The sequence below is a fragment of the Psammomys obesus genome, unplaced genomic scaffold (genome assembly GCF_907164565.1).
Source record: "Psammomys obesus unplaced genomic scaffold, mPsaObe1.curated_primary_1811, whole genome shotgun sequence".
In the NCBI taxonomy this organism is placed as follows: Eukaryota; Metazoa; Chordata; class Mammalia; order Rodentia; family Muridae; genus Psammomys; species Psammomys obesus.
Genome location: NW_026596039.1, coordinates 1,218,404 through 1,243,130, shown reverse-complemented (window position 1 = coordinate 1,243,130; position 24,727 = coordinate 1,218,404). Strand labels below are relative to the sequence as shown.

General features: G+C 38.9%; 1 protein-coding gene across 1 annotated transcript; it reads right to left on the bottom strand.

Annotated features, from left to right (window-relative positions):
- Window positions 1-11,339: 11,339 nt before the first annotated feature.
- On the bottom strand, window positions 11,340-12,278 carry LOC129687517 (olfactory receptor 8B12-like). Its single transcript, XM_055621958.1, has one exon. It carries the CDS (start codon window positions 12,273-12,275, stop codon window positions 11,340-11,342), a length of 936 nt encoding a protein of 311 aa, XP_055477933.1. The 5' UTR covers window positions 12,276-12,278.
- Between the last annotated feature and the right edge of the window lie 12,449 nt (window positions 12,279-24,727).

The window sequence follows — 24,727 nt, the reverse complement described above, 5'->3', positions numbered from 1 at the left end:
ATCATCCTGAGTGAGTTGACCCAGAAGCAAAAAGACACTCACGGTATATACTCACTCATATAAACATACAATATAGAATAAACCCACTAAAAGCTGTACATCTAAACAAACTAAGCAAAAGAGAGGACCCTAACTCAAATGTTCAATCCCCATCCTGAAAGGCAAAGAGGATGTACATCAGAAGAAAACGAAAATAGGAAACAACCTTGGAACCCGCTACAGAGGGCCTCTGAAAGCCAGAAGAAAAAGGAAACAACCTTGAAACCTGCCACAGAGGGCCTCTGAAAGCTTCTGCAGTATAGACTGTCAAAGCAGATGCTGAGCCTGATGACCAACTGATGGGCAGAGTGAATGGAATTTTATGTAAGAAGTGGGAAATAGTAAGAGCTGGAGGGAACGGGAACTCCACAAGCAGAGCAACAGAACAAGATAATTTGAACACAGGGAACTTCCCAGAGACTCATACTCCAACCAAGGACTATTTGTGGAGATGACCTGGAACCCCTGCACAGGTGTAGCCCATGGCAGTTCAGTGTCCAAGTGGGTTCCATAGTAATGGGAAGAGGGACTGCCTCTGACATAATCTGATTGGCCTGCTCGTTGATCACTTCCCCCTGAGGGGGGAGCAGCCTTACCAGGCCACAGTAGAGGACAATGCAGCCACTTTTGATGAGAACTGATAGACTAAGATCAGAAAGAAGGAGAGGAGGACCTCCCCTATCAGTGGACTTGGGGAGTGGCATGCATGCAGAAAGGGGAGGGAGGGTGGGATCGGCAGGGGAGGAGGGAGGGGCTCATGGGGGGATACAAAATGAATAAAGTGTAATTAATAAAAAAAAATAAAAGATTTAAAAAAAATAACAGGGCATAATCAATATCAACTTTTGGAAGTTACAATATCAACTTTTCTTACTGCATGGAAAGCCACCAATGCTCTTACCCAGCTGTGACACCTGTGAACCGCAAGAACGACAAGTATCTCAAGATAACCCTAAGGGTGCGGTAGTGGCATGCATAAAAAAAAAAAAAAAAGAATCTCTGCTAAAGAGAATGTGGATGAGTACAGATTTTTTTTTTTAGAGTGACAAAACTACTCTGTAGGTTATTTCAATGGTGGGTACACGACCTTATAAATTCGTCCAAATCCATAGATTGCATAATACTCAGATAAATGAGCCTTGGTGTAAACCACATCTCAGTTGCTACATAATAGTGATAGAGAAGGTTACTTATATGTGAGAGCAAGGAGACTATGGGGAAATTCATCCTCTTCTTTTCATTTCTCTCCTGTACCTAAAACACTACTTTTTTAATGTTTTTTAAAGAAGAGAAAGAGATGGGTACAGCTGGGAGTTAGACCTGGCCCTGTTCTTTCAACGTTATTTGCTTATAAAATTAGTCCTTGAGGTAGCTTCAGTTTCACATCACCTATGTGTTCACACAACAGGCAAAAGCATCAATCCTCCTTGCTCCTCTCTTTTTTCTGAAATGATGATGTGAAAAGCAAAGCCAAAGGCTTTCTTGCTTTTCCTGCGTCTTTCCTTTATGACCACAGAAATCTCTGCTGCTCCTGTCAACCTAAGCTTCGCATCCAGGCAATAATCCCTCTAAAAGATGTTACCTATACTGCCACTGCCCTATCTACTTCCAAAGTCTTTTGAAATAAACAAAAAAATAAAAATAAAAGGTTTTCCCAAATACCTGTGTCAGTCTTTTCACTGGCTATGAGCAAGAGGCATACAGCTGTGCCCTTTGTTACTGGGGCGCTTGGAGAGACCAAACCAAAGTCCTAGGCCCAAGAAGGGAGAGAGCGCCCATGAAATGCAAATGCTTAGAAATAGGTAAGGGTTGCCCTCTAGCAGATTTCTGGTCAATTTTGTTAAAGTTCTCATTCTCTATTCCAGCACAGGAATGCCTCTTAGGAACACCGCTGTTCCAAGGCTTCAAAGTAGTGTTTCTTGTTGTTTCTTTGTTTGTTTCCCCCCAGGTATCTTTAAAAATTATCAGGCTACCTCAGTGTCACCCAAAATTGAGACTGGCCATTTACCTCAGGATAGCTACTGATGTTGAATGGAAAGCAACTGTGCAGCATTTGGGCTCAGTGAAGTTCCTTTAGTTCAAGTTGTTCATTTTTTTTAAATGTGCTGAGAACCTTGGTTTGTTTTTGTTTTTTATTTTTTTAACTCAAAATATACCTAATAGCCCACACCACTCCACAGGCTGTGGTTGCACATGGACCCAAGAAGAGTTCATTTTTCTACAAGATATGTAGAGTATATCTTTAGCACTCTCACTGTAGCCATTTGAAAGAAAACAGTCCCCATAGGCTCATAGGGCATGGCACTGTTAGGAGGTGTGTGACATTGTTGGAGTAGGGATGGCCTTATTGGAGGAAGCGTGTTTCATTCTCTTCATGCTTCCTGCCATTAGGATATAGAACTCTCAGTTATCTCTCCGGCACCATGCTTCCTGCCATGGTGACAATGAACTAAACCTCTGAACTGGAAGCCAGTCCCAATTAAAAGTTTTCCTTTATAAAAGTTGTTATGGTCTTCGTGTCTCATCACTAAGATATCGCCTTAATGTATTTCCTCATAGGTAGGACACTTTCATCTGAAGGAAGACTCCACACTTCTGATTCAATACCTGAAGAAAATGGAGTTTATAAGAGGATGCTTTGCTTGCTGATAATGTCCAAGAAGTTCATCCAGTTCCCGCCATGTCTCTTTTCTGTTGCTATGCTATAGCCAGAGCTCAAGGTTCCAACAGCTCAGACTATCTGTAAAGCTTCAGACTTCTACTAAGTGAAGAAAAGGTACTGAAACACTGTACCTGTAGGAAACAGGCAGGATTCAGGAAGGAAAAAAAAAAACATGCAACAGGGTCTGGCAGTATACACACATACACACAGCCAAAATACTCACAGAAAATAAAAACAAACAAATTCCTTTAAACGCACCATTTTTCTTAAACCCATTAATCTTGTGTATTAATAATCATGTATTTTAAAAATTGAACCAGCCAGATTTGAAGTTTCAACCATTTCATATATACATGAAGTTGACCATGTATGCCAAACTAAGATTTTCAGTTCAGTTTTAGAAAATAATTTCCCATCAATTAATTACCAGAATTTTGATGAGATTCATTAGATCTCGTAGGACAATTCATTTAATGATTAATTATCCTGAGTATAGTGGGCATGAGATCTTAAGTGGCCAGTGTTATGACAAATATCTCTTCCGTGAATGGTGCTTTATAAATAATCCTCATTGAGTTTCTCGTTAATTAATTCTATAAAGTAGCTTATTATCCACCTTAAAATTTTTAATTACAAAATAATTATTCCTTATTATATGTGCTTCTATGACAAATGATTGGTTATATACTTTCTAAGCCCACATTTTCACTAAGATATCATATACCACTATAGCACAGTTACCATAGAAACGTCTGCTCAAATTGAGTTATGCTGGAAACTAATTGCTGTTGAGTCCTGAATGATAATTATAAGCTGACCTATGGGAAAGAAGGCACATAAAACAAAAAAAAAAAAAAAAAAAAAAAAAAAAAAAAAAAGACCAAATTTCCCAAAAATACCTACTTCCTTTTGGGGTAGGGATCATGAGTGGATAAATCACTACAAAAGTTTAAAAGAGCATTGTTGGGAACAGGGAGGTTAAGGGAATAAATCATCAGTCTTCTGCAACAGTTTAAGGGGAAAACTAATGGAGAAATAAGGCACAGGAGCTGCACAGAAGGAGGTGAAAAGATTGCAGCTCTAGGTTCAGTCTGTATCACTTAAAACTATACATGATATAACCCTTGCACTTGGGAGATGAAGGCAAGAGGATTAGAAGTTTGAAGTTATTGCACAATAGATGGCAAGTTTGACTCCAAGAAGATTAAATGAGACCCTATCTCAGGAAGATCTAAGCAGAATGTTGTGGTGCACACATTTAATCCCAGCATGGGAAAGTAGAGGCAGGTAGATCCCTGTGAGTTCAAGGCCAGCCAAAGCTACATAGGGAGAATTTGTTTCAAATTGAGACTTTCCCCTTTCTGTTTTTTCTCTCTGACCCCTTCTAAATACTCTCCCTCTAATTCCACCCACTCTCCTCACTTTTTTCATTATTATTATTATTACATACATTTTACTGTTGTTACAAACATATATGTGTATGTAGATGTACGCACAAATACCTAAATACAACCTGCTTAGCCTTCTTTGTCGCTTGAGTGTATATAGTTGCCTAAGCTGGTCAGATGAGCACTTGAAAGATGGACTTCCTGGTTCACCAGCTGAGTCCTCTTGCTCAGGAACCACAAGAGGTTAAGACTCATGGTTTGTGGTGCTATAGGTAGGATGATGGAAAATGAAAGGGACAGTGAAGGATTAATTTTTTAAGTCACACTGTTACATGTAGACTGATGTAGACAAGAAAGAAGAGAGTACAGAGGGCTTCTTGGCTTGAGTATGGTTCCTGGTGGGTGGACTCAGCCGACAGCACTAACCCAAGAACAGACCGGAGTGCTAAATACACCCCCATCTTACTTCTCACCCTCAAATGTTTGCTAAGACAGAAGGAAAAAAGTCAGCTACTTCAACCCGTATCAACCAGGCTTCAGGAAATCCAACAGGGTAAGTCAGAGGGTATACTGGAGGACAAACTGACTAACTGAAATAAGCATAGTCAGAGACATCCTTACAAACACTCCAGAGACCCAAGAGGACAGTGGGAGGGGAGTGAGAAGATACAGACTAACCAGATACCCCATGGATAAGAGACATGAGGGCCAAAAAAAGGGAGAAGACACTGAGACACGAAGTCCTGCAGGAGGCTGGGGTATGTTCTCACCAACAAGCTCTTGTCAAAAGTAGAATAGAAGCAAGGAAAGTGGGACAGGGATCGTGGTTGCAGCTCTTAACAATCTGAAAAGAACAAAGGCAGAGAAAGCCAAGATATCACTAACAGCAAACAAGCTGTCACCTTCTGTTCTGAGGGTAAGTAACTGACTCACAACCAGCAAAAAAGAAAAAAAATCCCTCAACAGATAGAATCTAAAAATATAGTAAGCACACCAAAAAGAGGAAAAGCTCAAGAAACAAATTGGCAAGTCAGATGCAATGGGCTTTTTTGGTTTTCTTTGTTTGTGTGTTTGTCACTAATAGCAAAGTAGTGACATGAAAACATTTCTGTCAGCTAAGAGCTGCACCACATACCATCAGTGTTCTGTCCATGTCTGTTTATCAGTTTTTCTCTTGGTTGTATTAATTAATTCAATGTACATCTCAGTCATAGGCCCTTCTTTCTTCTCCTCCTGGTAAAACCCTCCCTCCGGCATCCCCTTTCTCCTATTCCTCAGATTAGTGGAGACACCCACCTAGACGCCCCAGCTCATCTATTCCCATGAGGATTGAACTCATCTTCGTTCCCTCTGGATTGGTAGGGAAGTCCCGTTAGGGGGACACAATAAAAAAAAGCAGGCAACATAGTCCCTGTCAGAGGTATTTCCCACTCCCCTAACGAGTGAGCTCACATGAAGCCTAAGATGACCATTGAACTTGTCTTCTTTGGATCTGTACATTGTAGTATTTCTATCTTGCAGTATATGACTAAAAGCAGCTTAAAAATGAATATATAAATGAATAAAGTGTAATTAATAAAAGTTAAATAAAAAATTTTTTAAAAAGTGAATATATACCATGTGTATCTTTCTGGGTCTGGGTCACCTCACTCAGGATGATCTTTTCCAGTTCCCACCATTTGCCTGCAAATTTCATGGTTTCCTTGTTTTTAATTGCTGAGTGTTATTCCATTGTGTAAATGTACCACAATTTATGCACCCATTCCTCTGTTGAGGGACATTTGAGTTATTTCCAGATTCTGGCAATTGGCAATTACAAATAAAGATGCTAGGAACATGGTTAAGTAAATGTCCTTATTGTATACTTAAGCATATTTTTGGATATATGCCTAGGAGTGCTATAGCTGGATCTTGAGGTTGCACTATTCCTAATTTTTTGAGAAAGCGCCAGATTGATTTCCAAAGTGGTTGTAAAAGCTTACATTCCCACCAGCAATGGAGAAGGGTTCCCTTTCTCCACATCCTCTCCAGCATGTGTTGTCACTTGAGTTTTTTATCTTAGCCATTCTGAGGGGTGTACGGTGAAATCTCAGGGTTGTTTTGATTTGCATTTCCCTGATGGCTAATGAGGTTGAGCATTTCTTTAAGTGTTTCTCTGCCATTCTATATTCCTCGATTGAGAATTCTCTGTTTAGCTCTGTACCACATTTTTTTAAATCGGATTACTTGATTTGTTGCTGTTTAACTTCTTGAGTTCTTTATACATTCTGGATATTAGCCCTCTGTCAGATATAGGGTTGGTGAAAATCCTTTCCCAGCCTGTAGGCTGTTGTTTTGTTCTGATGACAGTGTCCTTTGCTTTGCAGAAGCTTTTCAGTTTCATGAGGTCCCATTTATTGATTGTTGATCTTAGAGCCTGTGCTGTTGGTGTTATGTTCAGAATGTTGTCTCCTATGATATATATTCACTTATATGTGGATATTACACACATAATATAGGATAAACCTACTAAAATCTGTACACCTAAAGAAGATAAGCAAGAAGGAGGACCCTGAGTAAGATGATCAATTTTCATTTGGAAAGGCAAATAGGATAGACATCAGAAGAGGGAGAAAACAGGGAACAGGACAGGAGCCCATCACAGAGAGCATCTGAAAGACTCTACCCAGCAGTGTATCAAAGCAGATGCTGAGGCTCATAGCCATACTTTGGACAGTGCGCAGGGATTCTTATGAAAGAAGGGAAAGATGAAAGACCTGGAGGGGACAGGAGCTCCACAAGGAGAGCAACAGAACCAAAAAATCTGGGCACAGGGGTCTTTCCTGAGACTGATACTCCAACCAAGGACCATGCATGGGGATAACCTAGATCCCCTGCACAGATGTAGTCCATGGCAGCTCAGTCTCCAAGTGTGTTCCCCAGTAAAGGGAACAGGGACTATATCTGACATGAACTCAGTGGCTGGATCTTGAACATCTCCCTCTGAGGAGGGAGCAGCCTTACCAGGCCACAGAAGAAGACAATGTAACCAGTCCTGATGAGACCTGATAGGCTAGGGTCAGATGGAAGAGGAGGAGGACCTTCCCCATCAGTGGACTGGGGGAGGGGCATGGAAGGAGAAGAGGGAGAGAGGGTGGGATTGGGAGGGGATGGGGATGGGGCTACAGCTGGGATACAAAGTAAATAAAGTGTAATAAATTAATTATTAATTAATTTTTTAATTAAAAAAATCATACAATTTGCAGGCAAATTGATGAAACTAGAAAAGAGCACCCTGAATCAGGTAACCCAGACCCAGATAGACACACATAGAATCCAGCATAACTAAGAGGCTTCATCCAGCAGCTGATGGAAACAGATGCAGAGACTCAAAGCCAAACAAAAGGAGGAGCTTAGGGAGTTTTGTCAAAGAGGGAGAGGAAGGGTTGAGAGAGACAGAGAGGTCAAGGAGCTGTAAACAAGTACAAAACAGCTTCAGTTCTCATCCTAAGAGAGAGAAGTAAGTAAGGGAAGGCTGATTTCTTAGGCTATGATATCTGGTCTCTAGTGACTAGTATCTTAAGGTGACAGGCCCATAATCTAGCAATATATATCTATAATATATCTGGTAATGGTTACACATAGGAAGAAGAACATAAGTATTGGAGAACTAAAACCTTCTATTTAAAAAAACCTTAAGAACTCAAATACTTTTAATAAGGAAACAATTGGCCTCTAACTTTGTTGCATTGTCTTTTTCTTCCAGGATTCAGATGATCTCGGAACCATTACCAACCACTATCACATATCGTTATATAGTGACAGTGGAACAAAATTCCAAATTAAGTTCTTTATTCATGACATAGCTGAGGTTATGTGACTGTGATTATCAGAAAGCTGTCATTGTCAGTCTCCTCAGAGACCAGGCCTCAGCTGAGCAGGGAGCTTCCTCTAGCACTGTATCCATTATATCACAATGCTTATTAATTGGCTTGGTTTACACATCTCCCTCCGATAGTTTATTTATATGAAATTATTTTATTTTAATTGTTTATCCACATGTTTTTAGAATTCCCTGTCAAGGGAGAAAAACCTTTTTAAAAGGAAGTGCTTAGTCTTTAACTTATAACCTGAACATCACTTATATACAATAATATAGAGAAAGTAGACATTATGCTCCATGGTAAAAACAGTATGCTCTTTTACTTTAAAGTCATAATGTATTGCAGAAACAGTCATTATTTTCATTTCCATCCACCATAACACTGGAAATAATAATATTACAGAGAAATGCATTAGACTATTTAAGAACAATCATCCTGTCTTTTTTGCAATGTTATATGGTGGTACATATAGAAATATAAAAAATAAAATTCTGTTTAGTTTTGTACATTTTAGTAATTTCTAGAATCAGTAATTGAAATTATCAAAATCTATGCATTTAAATCAATATATGAAGAGCAACAAGCTAGTGAAAATTATTAAAATTTAAATTGTAAATATTAAAATAGAATAAAAGATATGAAATGCTTAGAATAAAAGCATAATTTCATTTCAAAACAAGACAATAATATCTGTTTTCACCACTTACATTGAACATTTTACCACAGAATATAGTATTTTGATTTGAAGCCTCCTTTCCAACTAGCCCCATAAAATTGTTGTCACTTGATCTTCAAATATGCCTACATAAAGATATCAAAGACAACCGAGAGAAAAATAGTTCTTTCATAAATGATGTTAAAAACAACTTAATGTCTTCAAAAAATATAACTATCTCATTCTATATACTAATATAACTATATCATTCTACATATAATAATTGATTTGAAATTGATCAAAGATCTGATTATAAGGAAATAACCATAATGCTTCCAAGTGAAAACATGAAAGTATCTTTGAGACTTGCTAGTAGGTAGAATTAAACATAACAAAGCACTCATAGTAAAAAAAAAAAAAAAAAAAAAAAAGAATTGATACATTGACTATTAAAACTAAAATACCTATCACCAAAAGACAAAATAATCATTAATGGACAAGCCACAGACTCGAACAATAACTGCATTATGTATTTCTGGAAAAACGTGCATCCAAATTAATTTTTTGAAACGTAAATCAACTTTCTTAAGACTAACACTGAGTTACAGAAAACTCAGTTAACAAATTGTTTGCCGTAAAACCACAAGAACCTGATTCCAATGCCCAAAGATGGCTCACATCCCAGTTCGAAAGAAGCGGAGACAGGTAGCTCCTGAGGCCTCCTGGCCAGGCAGTCTAACCTATCAGTGAATTCCAGGCCAAGAAAGAGACTCCAACTCAGCAAACAAGGTGGACAATGCCTGAATAATGACACCTGATGTAGATCTCTGGCCTCCATATGCATTTACATCTACACACAGGGACCCCCATGCATGAGCGTGCGCGCGCACACACACACACACACACACACACACACACACAAATACTAACACTGGTTTAGGAAGGAAAAATAACTGAATAGACACTTCACAGAGGACAATATCCAAACAGCTGAAAAAAATGTAAGAACTCTCCACCACCACTGTTTCTCCAGGAAACTTTATGAAAATGCTTATAGTGCTATTTCACTGCCCAGCTAGCAGAGTGCTAAAGTGAGAAATACCGAAAATAACAAATGTTCACATAGAAAAGAGAGATCCTTTTCTAAAAGCTGTTAGTGAAAGCAAAACTAGTTTAATACTTTGTAAGATCATTTGGTGGTATTTAGAAGTCCTATGACCCAGAAACCCCACATATGTGCATTCCCAAGAGAAATCAGTACACTGCAGACAAAATACTTTTTTGCTAATTTTCATAGAAACTTTATTAATAATATGTAGATTATAGAAACAAATATCTACTGAGATAATAAGTGAGTAAAATTGTGTATTCAGACAACAGAGTACATACTAAAGAGCAATACCCAAGAAAAATATATTACAATGGCATTCACAGTGAAAGTAGCCAGCACTCAAAAAAATAATGTGGTAGGCTATGGATGCTTCTCAACGCTAGTATGTGCATGACCTTTGGCTCCAGCACTGAAAACATAAAATATGCTGTTTCACACTTAATATGTAGCTCCAGGCTAAGCAAAATGAGCCTGCCAGGGTCAGAGTGAGAAGAGCAGGCACTTTCAGGAAAAGAATGAATTTACAGGGAAAGAGCAGACCAGAACATTCTGAAATGACGACAATGTCTGCTCTAGGTGTAAGCGATGCTGTGCCGCTTTATATACTGAGGGGAAAATCCATTAAACACTTGTTATTCATCTACTCCACTGTATAAGGTCACACTTCGGTTTTAAAGAGAACGGACCCCAATTGGGAGATCATTGAAAGAAAAACAGTGCCAACATAGGTTTGTGGGAAAGGAACCTGTATTCCCTTCTTGGTGGGAAGGTAAATTGGTCTAGATACCATGAAAATAACATACAAGTTCCTTGAAAACTAAAATTAGAATTACTATATGATCCACGTATACCACTTCAAGGTACAGACATAAAGGAATCAAAGTCTTCACACAACAGAGACTACACATACATGTCTCTTACAATTCACAACAGCCAAGTTATAGAACCATCTTTCACACCTATCAACAGATGGATGGATATAGGAAATCTGGTCTCTAAGGCCCTGTACGCCACTTGAGGGGGCACAGGTGCCTGGCTCCAGGTTCCATTGTTCCCGTTCATTCTCATACCCTAAGTGTCATAAAAACTTTTTTTCTTGACCTAATTTTTTACCACTATTAGGCTTGCAAAAAAGGTTTTCTAAAAATAAATCATCACTGAAAATGCAATCAGATTTGTTTAAGGGGAAACATCGGTGGCAAGCTTAAAGAGGTGAAACTTGCCATGGAAAGGGTGGAACAAGAAAACGGGGCTGAAAGAAAACAGAATAAATGTTATTGGAATTTAAGGGCCTACAGTTCAGTGCCAGCTCAAGAATGAGGAGCATGGATCTGTAACTACCCTGTAAAGCCTTCAGAGATTCCCAGTGCACAGCACCTTATATGAATAGGTAACATTAGGTTACTTCTTACACATATTTTATCATTATGAAAACAATTTGTACAAAGTAAAAAATAATCAAGACAGCTGGCTGGGCAAATTTAAATATCCTCAAGAACAAGATTTTAAGTTTTCCTGTTAGCATAATGTCAGAAGCACTGACTTTTATTTCCTTTACTGAAAAATAATAGATTAAGAAAAACATCACAATAAAGCTTTGAGTGTTATTTCTAAAGCACTTTTAAGAGAAATTTTTTCTGCTCAAGGTTCTCTTCAGAGCCACTTTGACATCCTTGTTCCTTAGGCTATAGATGAGTGGATTAAGCATGGGCACCACAGCAGTATAGAAAACAGAGGATACTTTTCCCTGATCCAGAGGCAAACTGGAAGGTGGTTTGAGGTACATGAAAGCCCCTGACCCAAAAAAGAGAGACACTACAATAATATGGGAAGTGCAGGTACTAAAAGCTTTCGATCTGCCTTCTTTGGAACTGATGTGGAGAATGCTAGAGATGATAAAACCGTAAGATATAAAAATGGTGACAATGGGCACTCCAATGCCAATGGTTACAACAATAAAAACCACCAACAAATTGATATAAGAGCTATTACAGGACAGCTCAAGGAGGGGAATGATGTCACACATATAGTGGTTAATGATGTTGTCAGCACAGAACGTTATAAACCGTATGTTTCCCATGTGGGCCACAGCCCCAAAAACTCCCATCCCATAGACACCCGACAGAAGGTACGCACATACTTGGGGAGACATGGTGACCCTATACAACAACGGTTTACAGATGGCAACATAGCGGTCATACGCCATTGCTGACAGGATGTAGGACTCAGAAAAGACAAAAAAACAGAAAAAGAAAAATTGAGTCATGCACCCTGCGTAGGAAATTATATTCTCCCTCAAAACAAACCCCACCAGCATTTTAGGGGTGAGTGTGGTGGAGTAACTAAAATCTATGAAGGACAAGTTGAGGAGGAAAAAGTACATGGGAATGTGCAGGTGAGAGTTCATCCCTATCAGAGTGATCAAGCCCAGGTTCCCCACCACGGTCACCATGTAGAAACCTAGAAAGAGGGTGAAGAGGGGTATCTGGAGCGCAGGCTGCTCTGTTAACCCCACGAGGATGAACTCTGTCACCGAGGAGGTGTTCTCTGCAGCCATTCTCTCCTTGAAGTGTCTGTGAGGGTAAAAAAAAGAGTCATTTAGAGAAAGGGGGAGTAGTTACACACCACAGAAGAAAATGGAAGCCAAAGGAGGGGGGAAAGCAAAAGAACGAAAACACTTACTGACGCTAACTGTGGGGCAGACACTTTCTATATGTTCGCTGGGGCTTCAGTTATCCCAATTTTATAAGTGAGGACCTTACGAAACTAGCATGAAGTCAAAATGCTACAGAGTCGCTAAAGCCGGGGAATTACGACCAGCTGGATCCTGAGCACAGCGCTTCTAATGGTAGGGAGACACTCACAGGTTCAGCGTGGATACTCACTCTCCTGCCTCCCATCCACCTCCTTGGTGAGATGAATGATCTAGAAGAAAGGAAACTGACAGCATGCAGGACAGACTGCTCTACTTCTGCTTCTCCACATTTAGGATCAAAATGTCTAGTTGATCTTGGTTCTCATGCAGAACTGGATGTAGAGGTGGTTCTCTGTGCGTTTGCTGTAAGACTCCTGGACAGTTACCAACGAAGTCTTAGCCTCTTTCCTCAGCACTGTGAACAACAGGAAACGGCGGCTTTTGTTGGAAATCTCAGTGAGCTCATCTCAGAGGCTCCCACAGGAACATTGCCCCAGGGTCTGCCTTTCTAAGGAAATGTTCATTACACCCCTGATAATGCTTTATGTGGCTTTTAATGAAGGTCTTCCTTAAACTACATCTTTTTTTTTTTTTTAACATGATTAAAGACAGAGCATTAGGGGGGAAATGATTCTTACTAGTATAGAGAACCTACTATTTACCAAGCATTGTACAATGTGCAATGTACAACAGCAAAATTCTGCCTTATTTATTACTTATTCCCACGTACTTTTTCCTCCGCAACTTGTCCTTCATAGATTTCAGTTACTCCGCCACACTCACCCCTAAAATTCTGCCTTATTATGACTTACGTAGACCTAACATGTTGATACACTTGTTAGGTAGCTGTGGTGATCATACAATGATTATATATTCCAAAGCATCATGTGTACATATCAAATATATGCTATGACATCCAGTGATTCAGAAATCTATTCATTTATAGATGAGAAGGCTCACTTCAGAATTTGGAGTCCACTCTGATCTCTCCAACTTCAAAATCCACAGTCTTAATCATTGCCTACACTGTCTCCCTGTAGGTGGTCACAGTTCTTTAAAGCACTTTCTTTAATTACGAGGATCTAGAGGCTCCAGATACATATTTTTAAGACAGCCATTTTAAAGGAGTGTGAAAAGTGCTAGAGGCAGAAATAGTCAAATCAAAGGCAATCAGATATTAGACAAGAAGAGTACCATTTTACTCATGTGATAAAAATCCTTGACCAAGCTAAAATGTAAAGAAGCTTTTTGTATCATCCTATTATCTGCTCAGGCAGATTAATTTAGGTGATTGAAACAAATTGGCTGCCATATACTTATCGTTAATGTCTGAAAGGCCAGGCATTGTTCCTAAGTCTAGCAATAGGGAACTGATGACTTTGACCAAGAATGGCATTGCACATCTGCTGTGTCCCAGAAATTCTTCTAAGCCAATTTACAGGAAGAATAATAAATTGTGTATCATAGGGCATTTTTCAAGGTCATATATACATACATATGAAATGCTGGGGGGAAACATGAAGAAGAAAAGTGTAAACCACTCAGAGATGTAGAAAGGGGAGAAACATTACAGTTTTAACTGCCATCTGAACACAAGATTTGAGAAGTATTTGGGGCAAGCAATGACTCAGTTACCATACCAGCATCCACTGCTTGATACAAGACTGTCTCCAAGACATCAAATTTTGCCATGAAACTTAAATGCAATCAGTTAACTCAGAACAGTGGCTCTAACGAAGAAATTTTTTGATGTAGTTGTGGGCCTTCCTGCTCAGATGGAAGGGTTTCCAGGGACTTGGGAGCCCAGGAAACAAGCAGATCTGAGAAAAGGCCTCCTCGGCAGAGGTGTTTGAGGCTTCAAGGGGAGGGTATCCCCCCAGTTGAACTGAAGAGCTCAGGAGCCTCAGCCCCACTTTTCCCCTTCTTTTCTTCATTGCTTCTTCAGCAAATCTCATAAAATAAATTTATTGGGAGGGTCCAGGGTATGGAGGGACAAATCCAGGGTTGGCTTTCCCTGTTCCTGGGAGAGGACGGCAGGAAACTGAGCAGACATGGCCTTTATGTAAGATTTCTTAGGGGGTAGAGCTTTCTAGGGCAAAGATTTCCAGAGTGAGGATTGGTAGGATTTTAAGTCCTGAGCTTGGGGGAGCTTAGGGATTGTTGGGTTTTCCTATTCATGGATTGGTGGGTTTTCATATTCAGTGATTGATGGGGTTTTGTTCAGTCTTTTTACCTAAAATTACCATAATCTTGGAAGGGTCCTCCTAAGGGGCTGGAGATGGCCTGGTGACAGTTACAGAGGCTGGAAATGCTATTATGACACTTAGGTCTAAGGAAGGGACCTGGCTGCTGCAACTCCTTATGCAGGAACCTGGCCACTTTCCTCCCTAAGGGTTTACAAACTATGCAAAGCTTACAAAGGGAGTCCACTGGAGGAAAAGGCCTCGTGAGTCAGCCTAAACAGCCAATAGCAGTAACCGGACTGAGAGTCGGAGACCTTGCTGGGTATTTAGGACAATCAGGAGCCAAGTCTATATAGGTCACTGACCAAGACTAAAACAAGTTCTGCTCAGGCTGTATGTAGAAACTTATATTCTACATCCCTTACCAGAAAGTAAGGATAATGGATATCATAGTCAAGAAATAACTTCTATTTGAGGAAACTGAAGCTTGGGTTATCAAATTGTTTATACGATTTTAGCCAGAGTGAAGGTTAGAGACTTCTTGAAATTGTCTTACACTTTTAACACAAAAGTCCATCTCCCTCCAGCCAAGCCTTACCTCATACACCATACATATAAATAGCATGTATGTGTTCTGTGGTGAGTGTACATACATTAATGAGGATTTACTAACTCTCGCTCAGTCTCAGCCATAATGGTGTCTCGTTGGACAGCTAACATAACTGTCCACATTTCAGATTGACATGAATAACTGATCTCTTCTGCTCTCAATCCCACTACACACACGTAAGGAATATGGACTATCAAACAATTATAAAAATTCTGATCTCCCACAAGACAAGCATTCTTGGAGACTGCTGAGGGTGGGAGAAGAAGACCTTAGGGATTCATTAAATGTTTTCTTGTTTCTGGGAGCTTTGGAGAGTTCTATATGCATGATGTAACAACCAGGGAAAGTTCTTTTGAGGTTTTTAATAGTTCACAAATGGTTTCCATGGGAACTTCATTTCAATGCATCAAAGTCTTATTTCAAGTGAACCAGGGCTTCTCTCATCTTTTTGCTGATACCTTGCTGCAATATAATGAGAGTGAAGCAAGGAAATAATGTCCTTGATTAAATTATCTGCTACAAAACTATCTCTCTTCCAAAAACTTGAAACTCTGTAGAATAGCTTCTTTGATTGATTTACTATAAATGGAAAATTACATGTGAGACATGGACTATAACAAGCTCATCAGGGCAAACATATGTGCAATAGAGAACTTTTATACATATGGAGTATGCATTAGCCTCCCCGAGTCTGGCAGGCCATCAAATAGCATGTGGTTGTACAAAAGGCAACTCTTACACAAGAGAAATCCAAGCTAAAATTTCAACACACCAAACAGCCTGTCCAGAGAAAGAATAACAGTTGAAATGTCCTTATCCAAAGTGAGTTCAACTGGACACTTAGCATGTGCATAGATTAATGTCATCTCCAAAAAGTCTTATGCTTACTAACATTAATTAAAATGTGTACATTTATCATGTCAAATGCTAAGTAAAAAATTCAAAAAAAAATGACTTGTTTTCTAAAGGTTTATAATCTGATAGAGCATCGTCCATCTGTTTCCTCCTCCTTTTATTCACCTTTTGTGTTCCAAAACTCCCAGGCTTCCAGTCTCAATGATCTGTGACTTTTCTTCTCTACACATTTAATAGTCTCATCCTATGACTTTAAAAATATTCCCTGCTGCTCCAGCAAGGGAAGCAGATAGACAAACTATAGATCTTTACCTACCCCTCCTCTTCTCGGAATTCCCACCCAACCCGATGATCATCCCTAACTTAACAGCACACTACCTGCTAAGACCTCTCAGTGCTGCCCCCAACTCCAGTGAATCACACAGACCTTCCCCACTTCTCTTCCCTTCCCCAGCTCATTGATTTATTATGGGACTGAACCTCAGCAAGCACTCCCTGGGAACCCACAGGCAACACTGGGAAAACAGGTAAGATAACTACAGGTTCTCACCTCTCCCTCTGCTCCTCCAAATTCAATCCTCCTGTCTCATTCCCAGCTTTGTATCAGACCACCTTCTCTTGCAGCCTCCCATTTCTCCCACCAATAGATTACAAAGTTCTACCCCTCCAAACTTCCTTCCCTGACCCCATTGTTTATCCCAGCCCTCAACTTCAACAGGCATTCCTTGGGAATCCTCACTTTCTGCCTACATTCTCAGGAGGATAAGCAGACCCTATTTTCCTCCCTCCTGTAGAAACACCCACTACCAACTTCCTGGCCTAACTCCTTCTGAAGTATCAGTTCCCAATACCTGGACATACATTTTACCTAGTGTCTTCTTTAGGGTTTTATTGCTGTAAAGAGACACCATAGCCATGCAACTCTTATAAAGGAAAACATTTAATTGGGGCTGGTTTACAGTTTTAGGGGTTTAGTCTGTTATCATCAGAGCAAGAAGCATGCAACATGCAGGCAGATATGGTACTGGAGAAGGAGTTGAGAATTCTACATCTTATTCCTCAGGAAACAGTAGGAGACTGTGTGCCACACTGAGCATAACTTAAGCATATGGAGACCTCAAAGTCCAACCCTGCAATGACACAGTTCCTCTGAACAAGGGCACACCTCCTAACAGTGCCACTCCCTAGGGGCCAAGCATTCAAGCACATGAGTGGCAGGTGAGGGGAAGGAAGCAAAGCTATTCAAACTACCACACCTGGGAACCCTAGTGACCACCTGCAAAGGTTAACCTCACTCATGAAAATACAAGGAATAAATAATCCCAGAATAACAAATCAAAACAGGGAGAACACACACACCACAACAACAAAATTAGAGAAAATCAATAAATGTCACTCATTGATACCTCTCAATATAATTTATCTCAATTTTCCCAATAAAAAGATACAGACTAATATTATATGTAAAAACAGGATCCATTATACTGTCGCACCTAAAAGATGCACTTTAACATCAAGGATAGATATCACCTCATGGGGAAAGGATAGAAAAAGATATTGCAACCAAATGGACCTAAGAAGCAAGCTGTGTAGCCATTTTAATATCTGACAAAATAGATTTCAAACCAAAACTAATGAGAAGAGATAGGATAGGACACTACATACTCATCAAAGACAAAATCCACTAAGAGGACATACATTATAATTCTTAACATCTATGCACCAAATACAAAGGCACTTAATTTTATAAAAGAAACAATACTATAGCTTAAAACACATACTGACCCTCAACACACTGGTAGTGGGAAACTTCAGTACCAGACTCTCACCAGACAAAGAAATAAAAAGAGATAAGGTGGAGCTAATTGTCATTATAAACCAAGTGGACCTAACGGATATTGGACATTTTCACCCAGACACAAAATACTATATCTTCCTGTCTGCACCCCATGGAACTTTCTTCAAAGTTGACCAGATACTTAGTCACAAAGCAAGCCTAAACAGATACACAAAAACTGAAATAATACCCTTCATAGTATCTGACCACCATGGATTAAAGCTGGATATACATCAACAACGGAAAGAACAGAAATCTTACAAACTCATGAAAAATAAACAACTCACTACTGAATGAAAAAAAAATAGATCCAGACAGAAGAAATAAGACTTGCTAGAACTGAATGAAAGTGAATACACAACATACCCAAACTTATGGAACACAATGAATATGGTTCTAGGAGTGGTGTTCATATAACTGAGAACTTACATTTAAAAAAAATAGAGATATCTCATACTAGTAACCTAACAGAACAGCTAAAAGCTCTAGAATAAAATCAATAATTCACAGCTAAAAGAGGTAATGGCAAGAAATAGTTAAATGCAAGGCTAAAATCCATAAAATATGAAACAACAAAAAATACAAAGAATCAATGGAAAGAAAAGTTGATTCTTTGAGAAAATCAGCAAGATGGCCAAACCTTATATGAGTTAACTAAAAGGCAGAGAGAAAATATTCAATTGGAAAATTTTTAAAAATGAAAAGTATAACATAACAAGACACCATGTCCAAGAACAATAAGAATATTCTTTAAAACTCTATACTCCACAAAACTGAAAAATCTAAAAAAAAAAAAAATCCATTTTTCTCTATATGAACTACTTACCAAAGTTAAATCAAGACCAGATAAGCAACTAAACAGACCTATAACTCCTAGTGAAAGAGGAGCAGTCATTAAGTCTTCCAAAGGAAAAAAAAAATAACCATGAAGAGTGAAAGAAAGAAATTCAGGGCCAGATGGTTTTAGCACAGAATTCTACCAGCCTTTGAAAGAAAAGTTAATGCCAACACTCTTCAAATTATTCCAGAAAATAGAAACAGAAGAACATTGCTCAATTCATTTTACAAGGCTACAGCTAACCCGATAGCCAAACCACAAAAATATCCAGCAAAGAAAGAGAATTGCAGACCATTTTTTTTCTTGTTAACATAGATGCCAAAATACTCAATGAAAGACTTGCAAGCCAAATCCAAGACCCATCAAAAAGATCATCCACCATAATCAAGTAGGCTTCATCCTAGAGATGTGGAGATGATTCAACATACATAAATCAATATATGTAATCCACCACCTCATTAAAAAACACTGAAAGATCTTACTATTTCCCCCTTCTTACATAAGATTCCATGCACTCTGCCCAACAGTTGGCCATAAGTCTCAGCCTCTGCTTTGATAGTCTGCAGGGCAAAGCCTTTCAGAGGCCCTCTGTGGCAGGTTCCTAGCTTGTTTCCTGTTTTCTTCTTCTGATGTCCATCGAACTCCACAAGGAGAGCGACAGAACCAGAAAATTTGAACACAGGGGTCTTCCCAGAGACTTATACTCCAACCAAGTACCAGGCGATAACCTGCGCAGATGTAGCCCATGGCAGTTTAGTGTCCAAGTGGATTACATAGTAATAGGAAGAGGGACTGCCTCTGACATAATCTGATTGGCCTGCTCTTTGATCACCTCCCCCTGAGGGGGGAAGCAGCCTAACCAGGCCACAGAAGATGACAATGCAGCCACTCCTGATGTGATCTGATAGACTAAGATCAGAAGGAAGGGGAGAAGGACCTCCCCTATCAGTGGACTTGGGGAGGAGCATGCATGAGGAAGGGGGAGGGAGGGTGGGACCGGGAGGGGAGGAGAGAGGGGCTTATGGGGGGGATACAAAGTGAATAAAGTGTAATTAATAAAATAAAATATAAAAAAAAAACACGGAAAGAGAAAAACCACATGATCATTTCATTAGATACAGAAAAAGCTTTTGACAAAACCCAACAGCGCTTCCTGATAAAAAGTCCTGGAGAAATTAGGGTACAAGAATCTAAAAGAAACAGTTTACAACAAGCACATAACCAACATCAGCTGAAACGAAAAGAATCCCAACGCAGCTCCACTAAAATCAGGAAGAAGACAAGGTGATCCAGTCCCCAATATCTCTTTAATATAGTACCTGAAGTCTTTGCTAGAGGGGTAAGACAACTGAGGGAGATCAAGGACATAAAATTGGAAAGGAAGAAGTCAAACTCTCTTTACTTGCAGATGATGTGGCAGTTGTGGTGGTTTGCAATAGCCCTCATGACCTCATAGGAAGCGGCACTCTGAGGAGGTGTCACCCTAGTTGGAGTAGGGTGTCCCATCTGTGGCTAAGCATTTCATTGACACTTATTCTCTGAACTCTGAACAGTTGTGAGTTTCTAAATTAGCAACCGCCCAATGGACAAATCTTCTTGATGAAGTTTGAAAGCTGCACTAATCTATGTGTATGGACACTTTTTAAGGTGGACGACAGTTTGATACTCATTCAACAAAATAATAGTAACAAATCACCCCTGAAGCCTCACAGCTCCCAAACCCTGGATTTACAAGTAGGTTTACAGTTTGTAAATCAGAAAATAGTTTGAAAATTTACATTAGCACTTTTATTACTAGAATCTATACCTATAAGTTAAACTGATATTTATGCTAAAATGATGTGTAGTATCGCATAAATGGAGAGTCTGAGGAAAGGAGACTCATGAGGTTTCACCAGCAGAACAAATATCAAAGCAAAATGTGTTAAAAGATGACAGCATGAAATGACATGACAGCTCCTTTATGATTGGAAGAACAGAAAGGAAAGAAGCACAAATAAGATATGAATAATATATCAATCCCAGAAAGCCATGAACAGGTAGCGAGCATAAATAAACTGTAGAAAGAGCAAAGAACTCCACTTAAGGATAAATGATAAAATGCAGGCCTAAACCTACAAATGTAAATAAAAAAGTAAAATATTCAGCCTTGCAACAACAGAGCTTGAAGAAAAAGAGGTCAAAATACAAACTGGAGAAACAGCTCAACAGAGATGGCTGAAAAATGAGAAACTGCTCTGAGCAGAAATACTTAAACAGAAGATTGAAGACTAAGGATGAAAACTTTCAAAAGCAATCATAAAATGGGGAAAGGAAATTTTGTCAAGCAATTTTTTTTTTATTTAAAAACAGATGCTGAGACTCAGGGCCAAACTTTACGCAGGGAGTCTTGTGAAGGAAGAGTGGGGTGGGAATAGAGGGACATGGAGGGGACAGGAGACCAACAAAACTAAAAGATCTGAGCCCAGGGTGTCCTGAAGAGACTGATGCACTAACAAGGACCATTCATGGAGAGGACCTAGACCCCTGCTCAGATGTGGCCAATTGGCAGCTCAGTCTCCATGTGGATCTCTGAGTGAGGGGAGCATGGGTTGCCTCTATCATGAACTCAGTTGACTGCTCTCTAATCAGTCGCCCCTGATGATGCAGCCTGGCCAGGCCATGGAGGAAGAGGATCCAGGCAGTTCTGATGAGACTTACCAAGCTATGGGCAGATGGCAATAGTGGAAAACTCCCCTTTCAGTGGACTAGGGAAAGGAGAAGAGGGTGGGACAGGGGAGTTGGGAGGGGGTCAATAAGGATATGTAATGAATAGATTGTGAAGAAAAAAAATAAAAAAAGAAATTCAGGTTTTCAAAAACTAAAAAATTGAAAACAACAATCAACAGAAAGATTTGGTAACAAACTGGCCTGAAATCAAATTCCAACTTAATAATTCTTCATTTACATGAAGGTGGGGAAATTGTCCTAATATCACTGAGATATGATGAACCTAGATACATTCAGGGAGAATGACAGCACATTTGCAGATGTGTGTGAAGTATGAAGTCTGACTTTCATACATATTTGTTAGGCCCATAACACTGGACATCATTCTTTCCCCCAAAAAGGCAATTTCAAAGAGGAGTAATAATTTGTAGCCTCAGACTCCAATTTCCTCCACATTACTTTTTACCTATATTCTAGTGCAAAATGTTTCCAAGAATTCAACAGCAAAGGCACTGGAAAGATTTAAAAAACAAATTTAATTTATTTAATATATAGAAGAATAATTTGAGATTCTCTATTCTTCTGATTTTTGCTGATTTGTGTCTTTTAAATAATTTTCTAGTATCTTTAAGTTGTTAATTTATTAGAATGTTTATTCACATGTAATTATTTTTAATGTCTAATATTTATAATGATTGACCCTCTTTGTTAATGATATTATTAGTTCCTATTTTATATCTTTTTATCAATCTAACAAGAATTTTACTTGATTTCTTAAAATATCTATATTCTATATTCATTGATTTTTCTGTATTACTTCCTGATATTCTATTTTATTAATTTATGCTTCACCTTAATTATTTTCCTGTAATTACATGAAGTTATTTTTTCTATTTATAGGTTTGGGGGATATGAATTGTTGACCCCTGATTTTAAATTCTTTTTCTACAGTACATGTATTTAAAATTATAAAAACTTTAGCTAAATCATATAATATTTAACTTTATTCATTTGTATTTGGCTCAAAAAAATGTTTCCTAATGTCCCTTGTGGGTTTTGTTTTTCAGAAATTATGTTATTTGGATGTGTGTAGTTGGTTTAATTTCCATATGTGAAGAGATTTTGCAGAGATCTGTTCTTGGTTTCTAATTTAATTCCACAGTAGGAAGAGAACATATTTTGTATGTTTTTGGTACTCTTAAATTTATTGAAACTTGTTTAATGTCTTGGCATATGGTCTGTCTTCATGATTTTTTCCATGTATACTTGGAAAGTGTGTGTGTATTTTGTTGTTGTTTAGTAGTATGTTACATGAATGTCACCCTCTTCATATAAGTTGATAGCACTATTCAGGTCTTCTGTGCCTACAAAGATTATTTTCTTTTGTGTCCACATGTCCTGTCAGTTATTGCTGACATCACCAAAGTGAAATTTGAATTCTTCTATATCTTTGTTTTCAGTCCTCTCAATGTTTGTTAAATGTATTTGAAGTTCTAAGTTGGCTTCAGTTATTCACTCTCCCTCTCTCCCCTCTTCCTCTTACTCTATCCTTTTATTATTCTCTCACTCCCCACCTCCTCATCTCAGGACTGTCCCCAGATCTTGCACATGTGAGGCAAGCACTGTGCATATGACAAAAGTTATTATAAAATGTCTCTGATAATATTTGGTTGTGGGACTTCATGAAATTAAAAGGCTTCTGTAAAGCAAAGGACACTGTCATCAGAACAAAATGAGAGCCTACAGATTAGGAAAGGATCTTCACCTACCCTACATCTGACAGAGGACTAATATCCAGAATATATAAACAACTTAAGAAGTTAAACAGCAACAAATCAAGTAATCCAATTCAAAAATGGAGAACAGAGATAATTTTGTATCCGGCCACTTTGCTAAAGGTGTTTATCAGCTGTAGATGTTCTCTGGTAGAGTTTTTGGGGTCACTCATGTATACTATCATATCATCTGCAAATAGTGATAATTTGACTTCTTCCTTTCAAATCTGTATCCCTTTGATCTCCTTCAACTGTCTTATGGCACTAGCAAGGACTTCCAGCACTATGTTGAAGAGATATGGAGAGAGTGGGCAGCCTTGTCTTGTCCCTGATTTCAGTGGGATTGCTCTGAAGAAAGAATTAGAAGAAGATATGAGAAGATGGAAAGATCTCCCATGCTCATGGCTTGGCAGGATTAACATAGTAAAATTGGCCATCTTAACAAAAGCAACCTAGAAATTAAATGCAATTCCCATCAAATTGCCAACACAACTCTTTACAGACCTGGAAAGAAAAATTCTCAACTTCGTATGGAATAACAAGACACCCAGAATTGCTAAAACAATCCTCTACAATAAAAGATCTTCTGGAGGTATCTCCATCCCTGATCTCAAGCTGTACTATAAAGCAACAGTTATAAAAACTGCATGGTACTGGCATAGAAACAGAATGGTGGATCAATGGAACCGAACAGAAGACCCAGAAATAAACACACACACACTTATGGACACCTGATTTTTGACAAAGATGCCAAAACCATACAATGGAAAAAAAGATATCATCTTCAACAAATGGTGCTTGTCCAACTGGATGTTTACATGTAGAAAAATGAAAATAGATCCATACTTATCACCCTGCACAACTGAAGTCCAAATGGATCAAAGACCTCAACATAAAACCAGACACATTAATTCGGCTAGAAAAAAAAAGTGGGGAATACCCTAGAACTCATTGGTACAGGAGAAAACTTCCTGAACAGAACACCAACAGCACAGGCTCTAAGAGCAACAATCAATAAATGGGACCTCATGAAACTGAAAAGCTTCTGTAAAGCAAAGGACACCATCATCAAAACAAAGCAACTGCCTACAGATTGGGAAAAAAATCATCACCAACCCTTTATCTGACAGAGGACTCATATCCAGTATATATAAAGAACTAACGAAGCTGAAAAGCAGCAAGCCAAGGAATCCAATTAAAAAAATGGGGAACAGAGCTAAGCAGAGAATTCTCTGTAGAGGAATATCGAATGGCAGAGAAGCACTTAAAGAAATGCTCAACCTCATTAGCCATTAGGGAATTGCAAATCAAAACAACCCTGAGATTTCACCTTACACCCATCAGAATGGCCAAGATCAAGAACTCAAGTGACAACACATTCTGGAGAGGTTGTGGAGAAAGGGGAACCCTTCTCCACTGCTGGTGGGAATGTAAACTTGTACAACCACTCTGGAAATCAATCTGGCGCTTTCTCAGACAACTAGGAATAGTGCTTCCTCAAGATTAG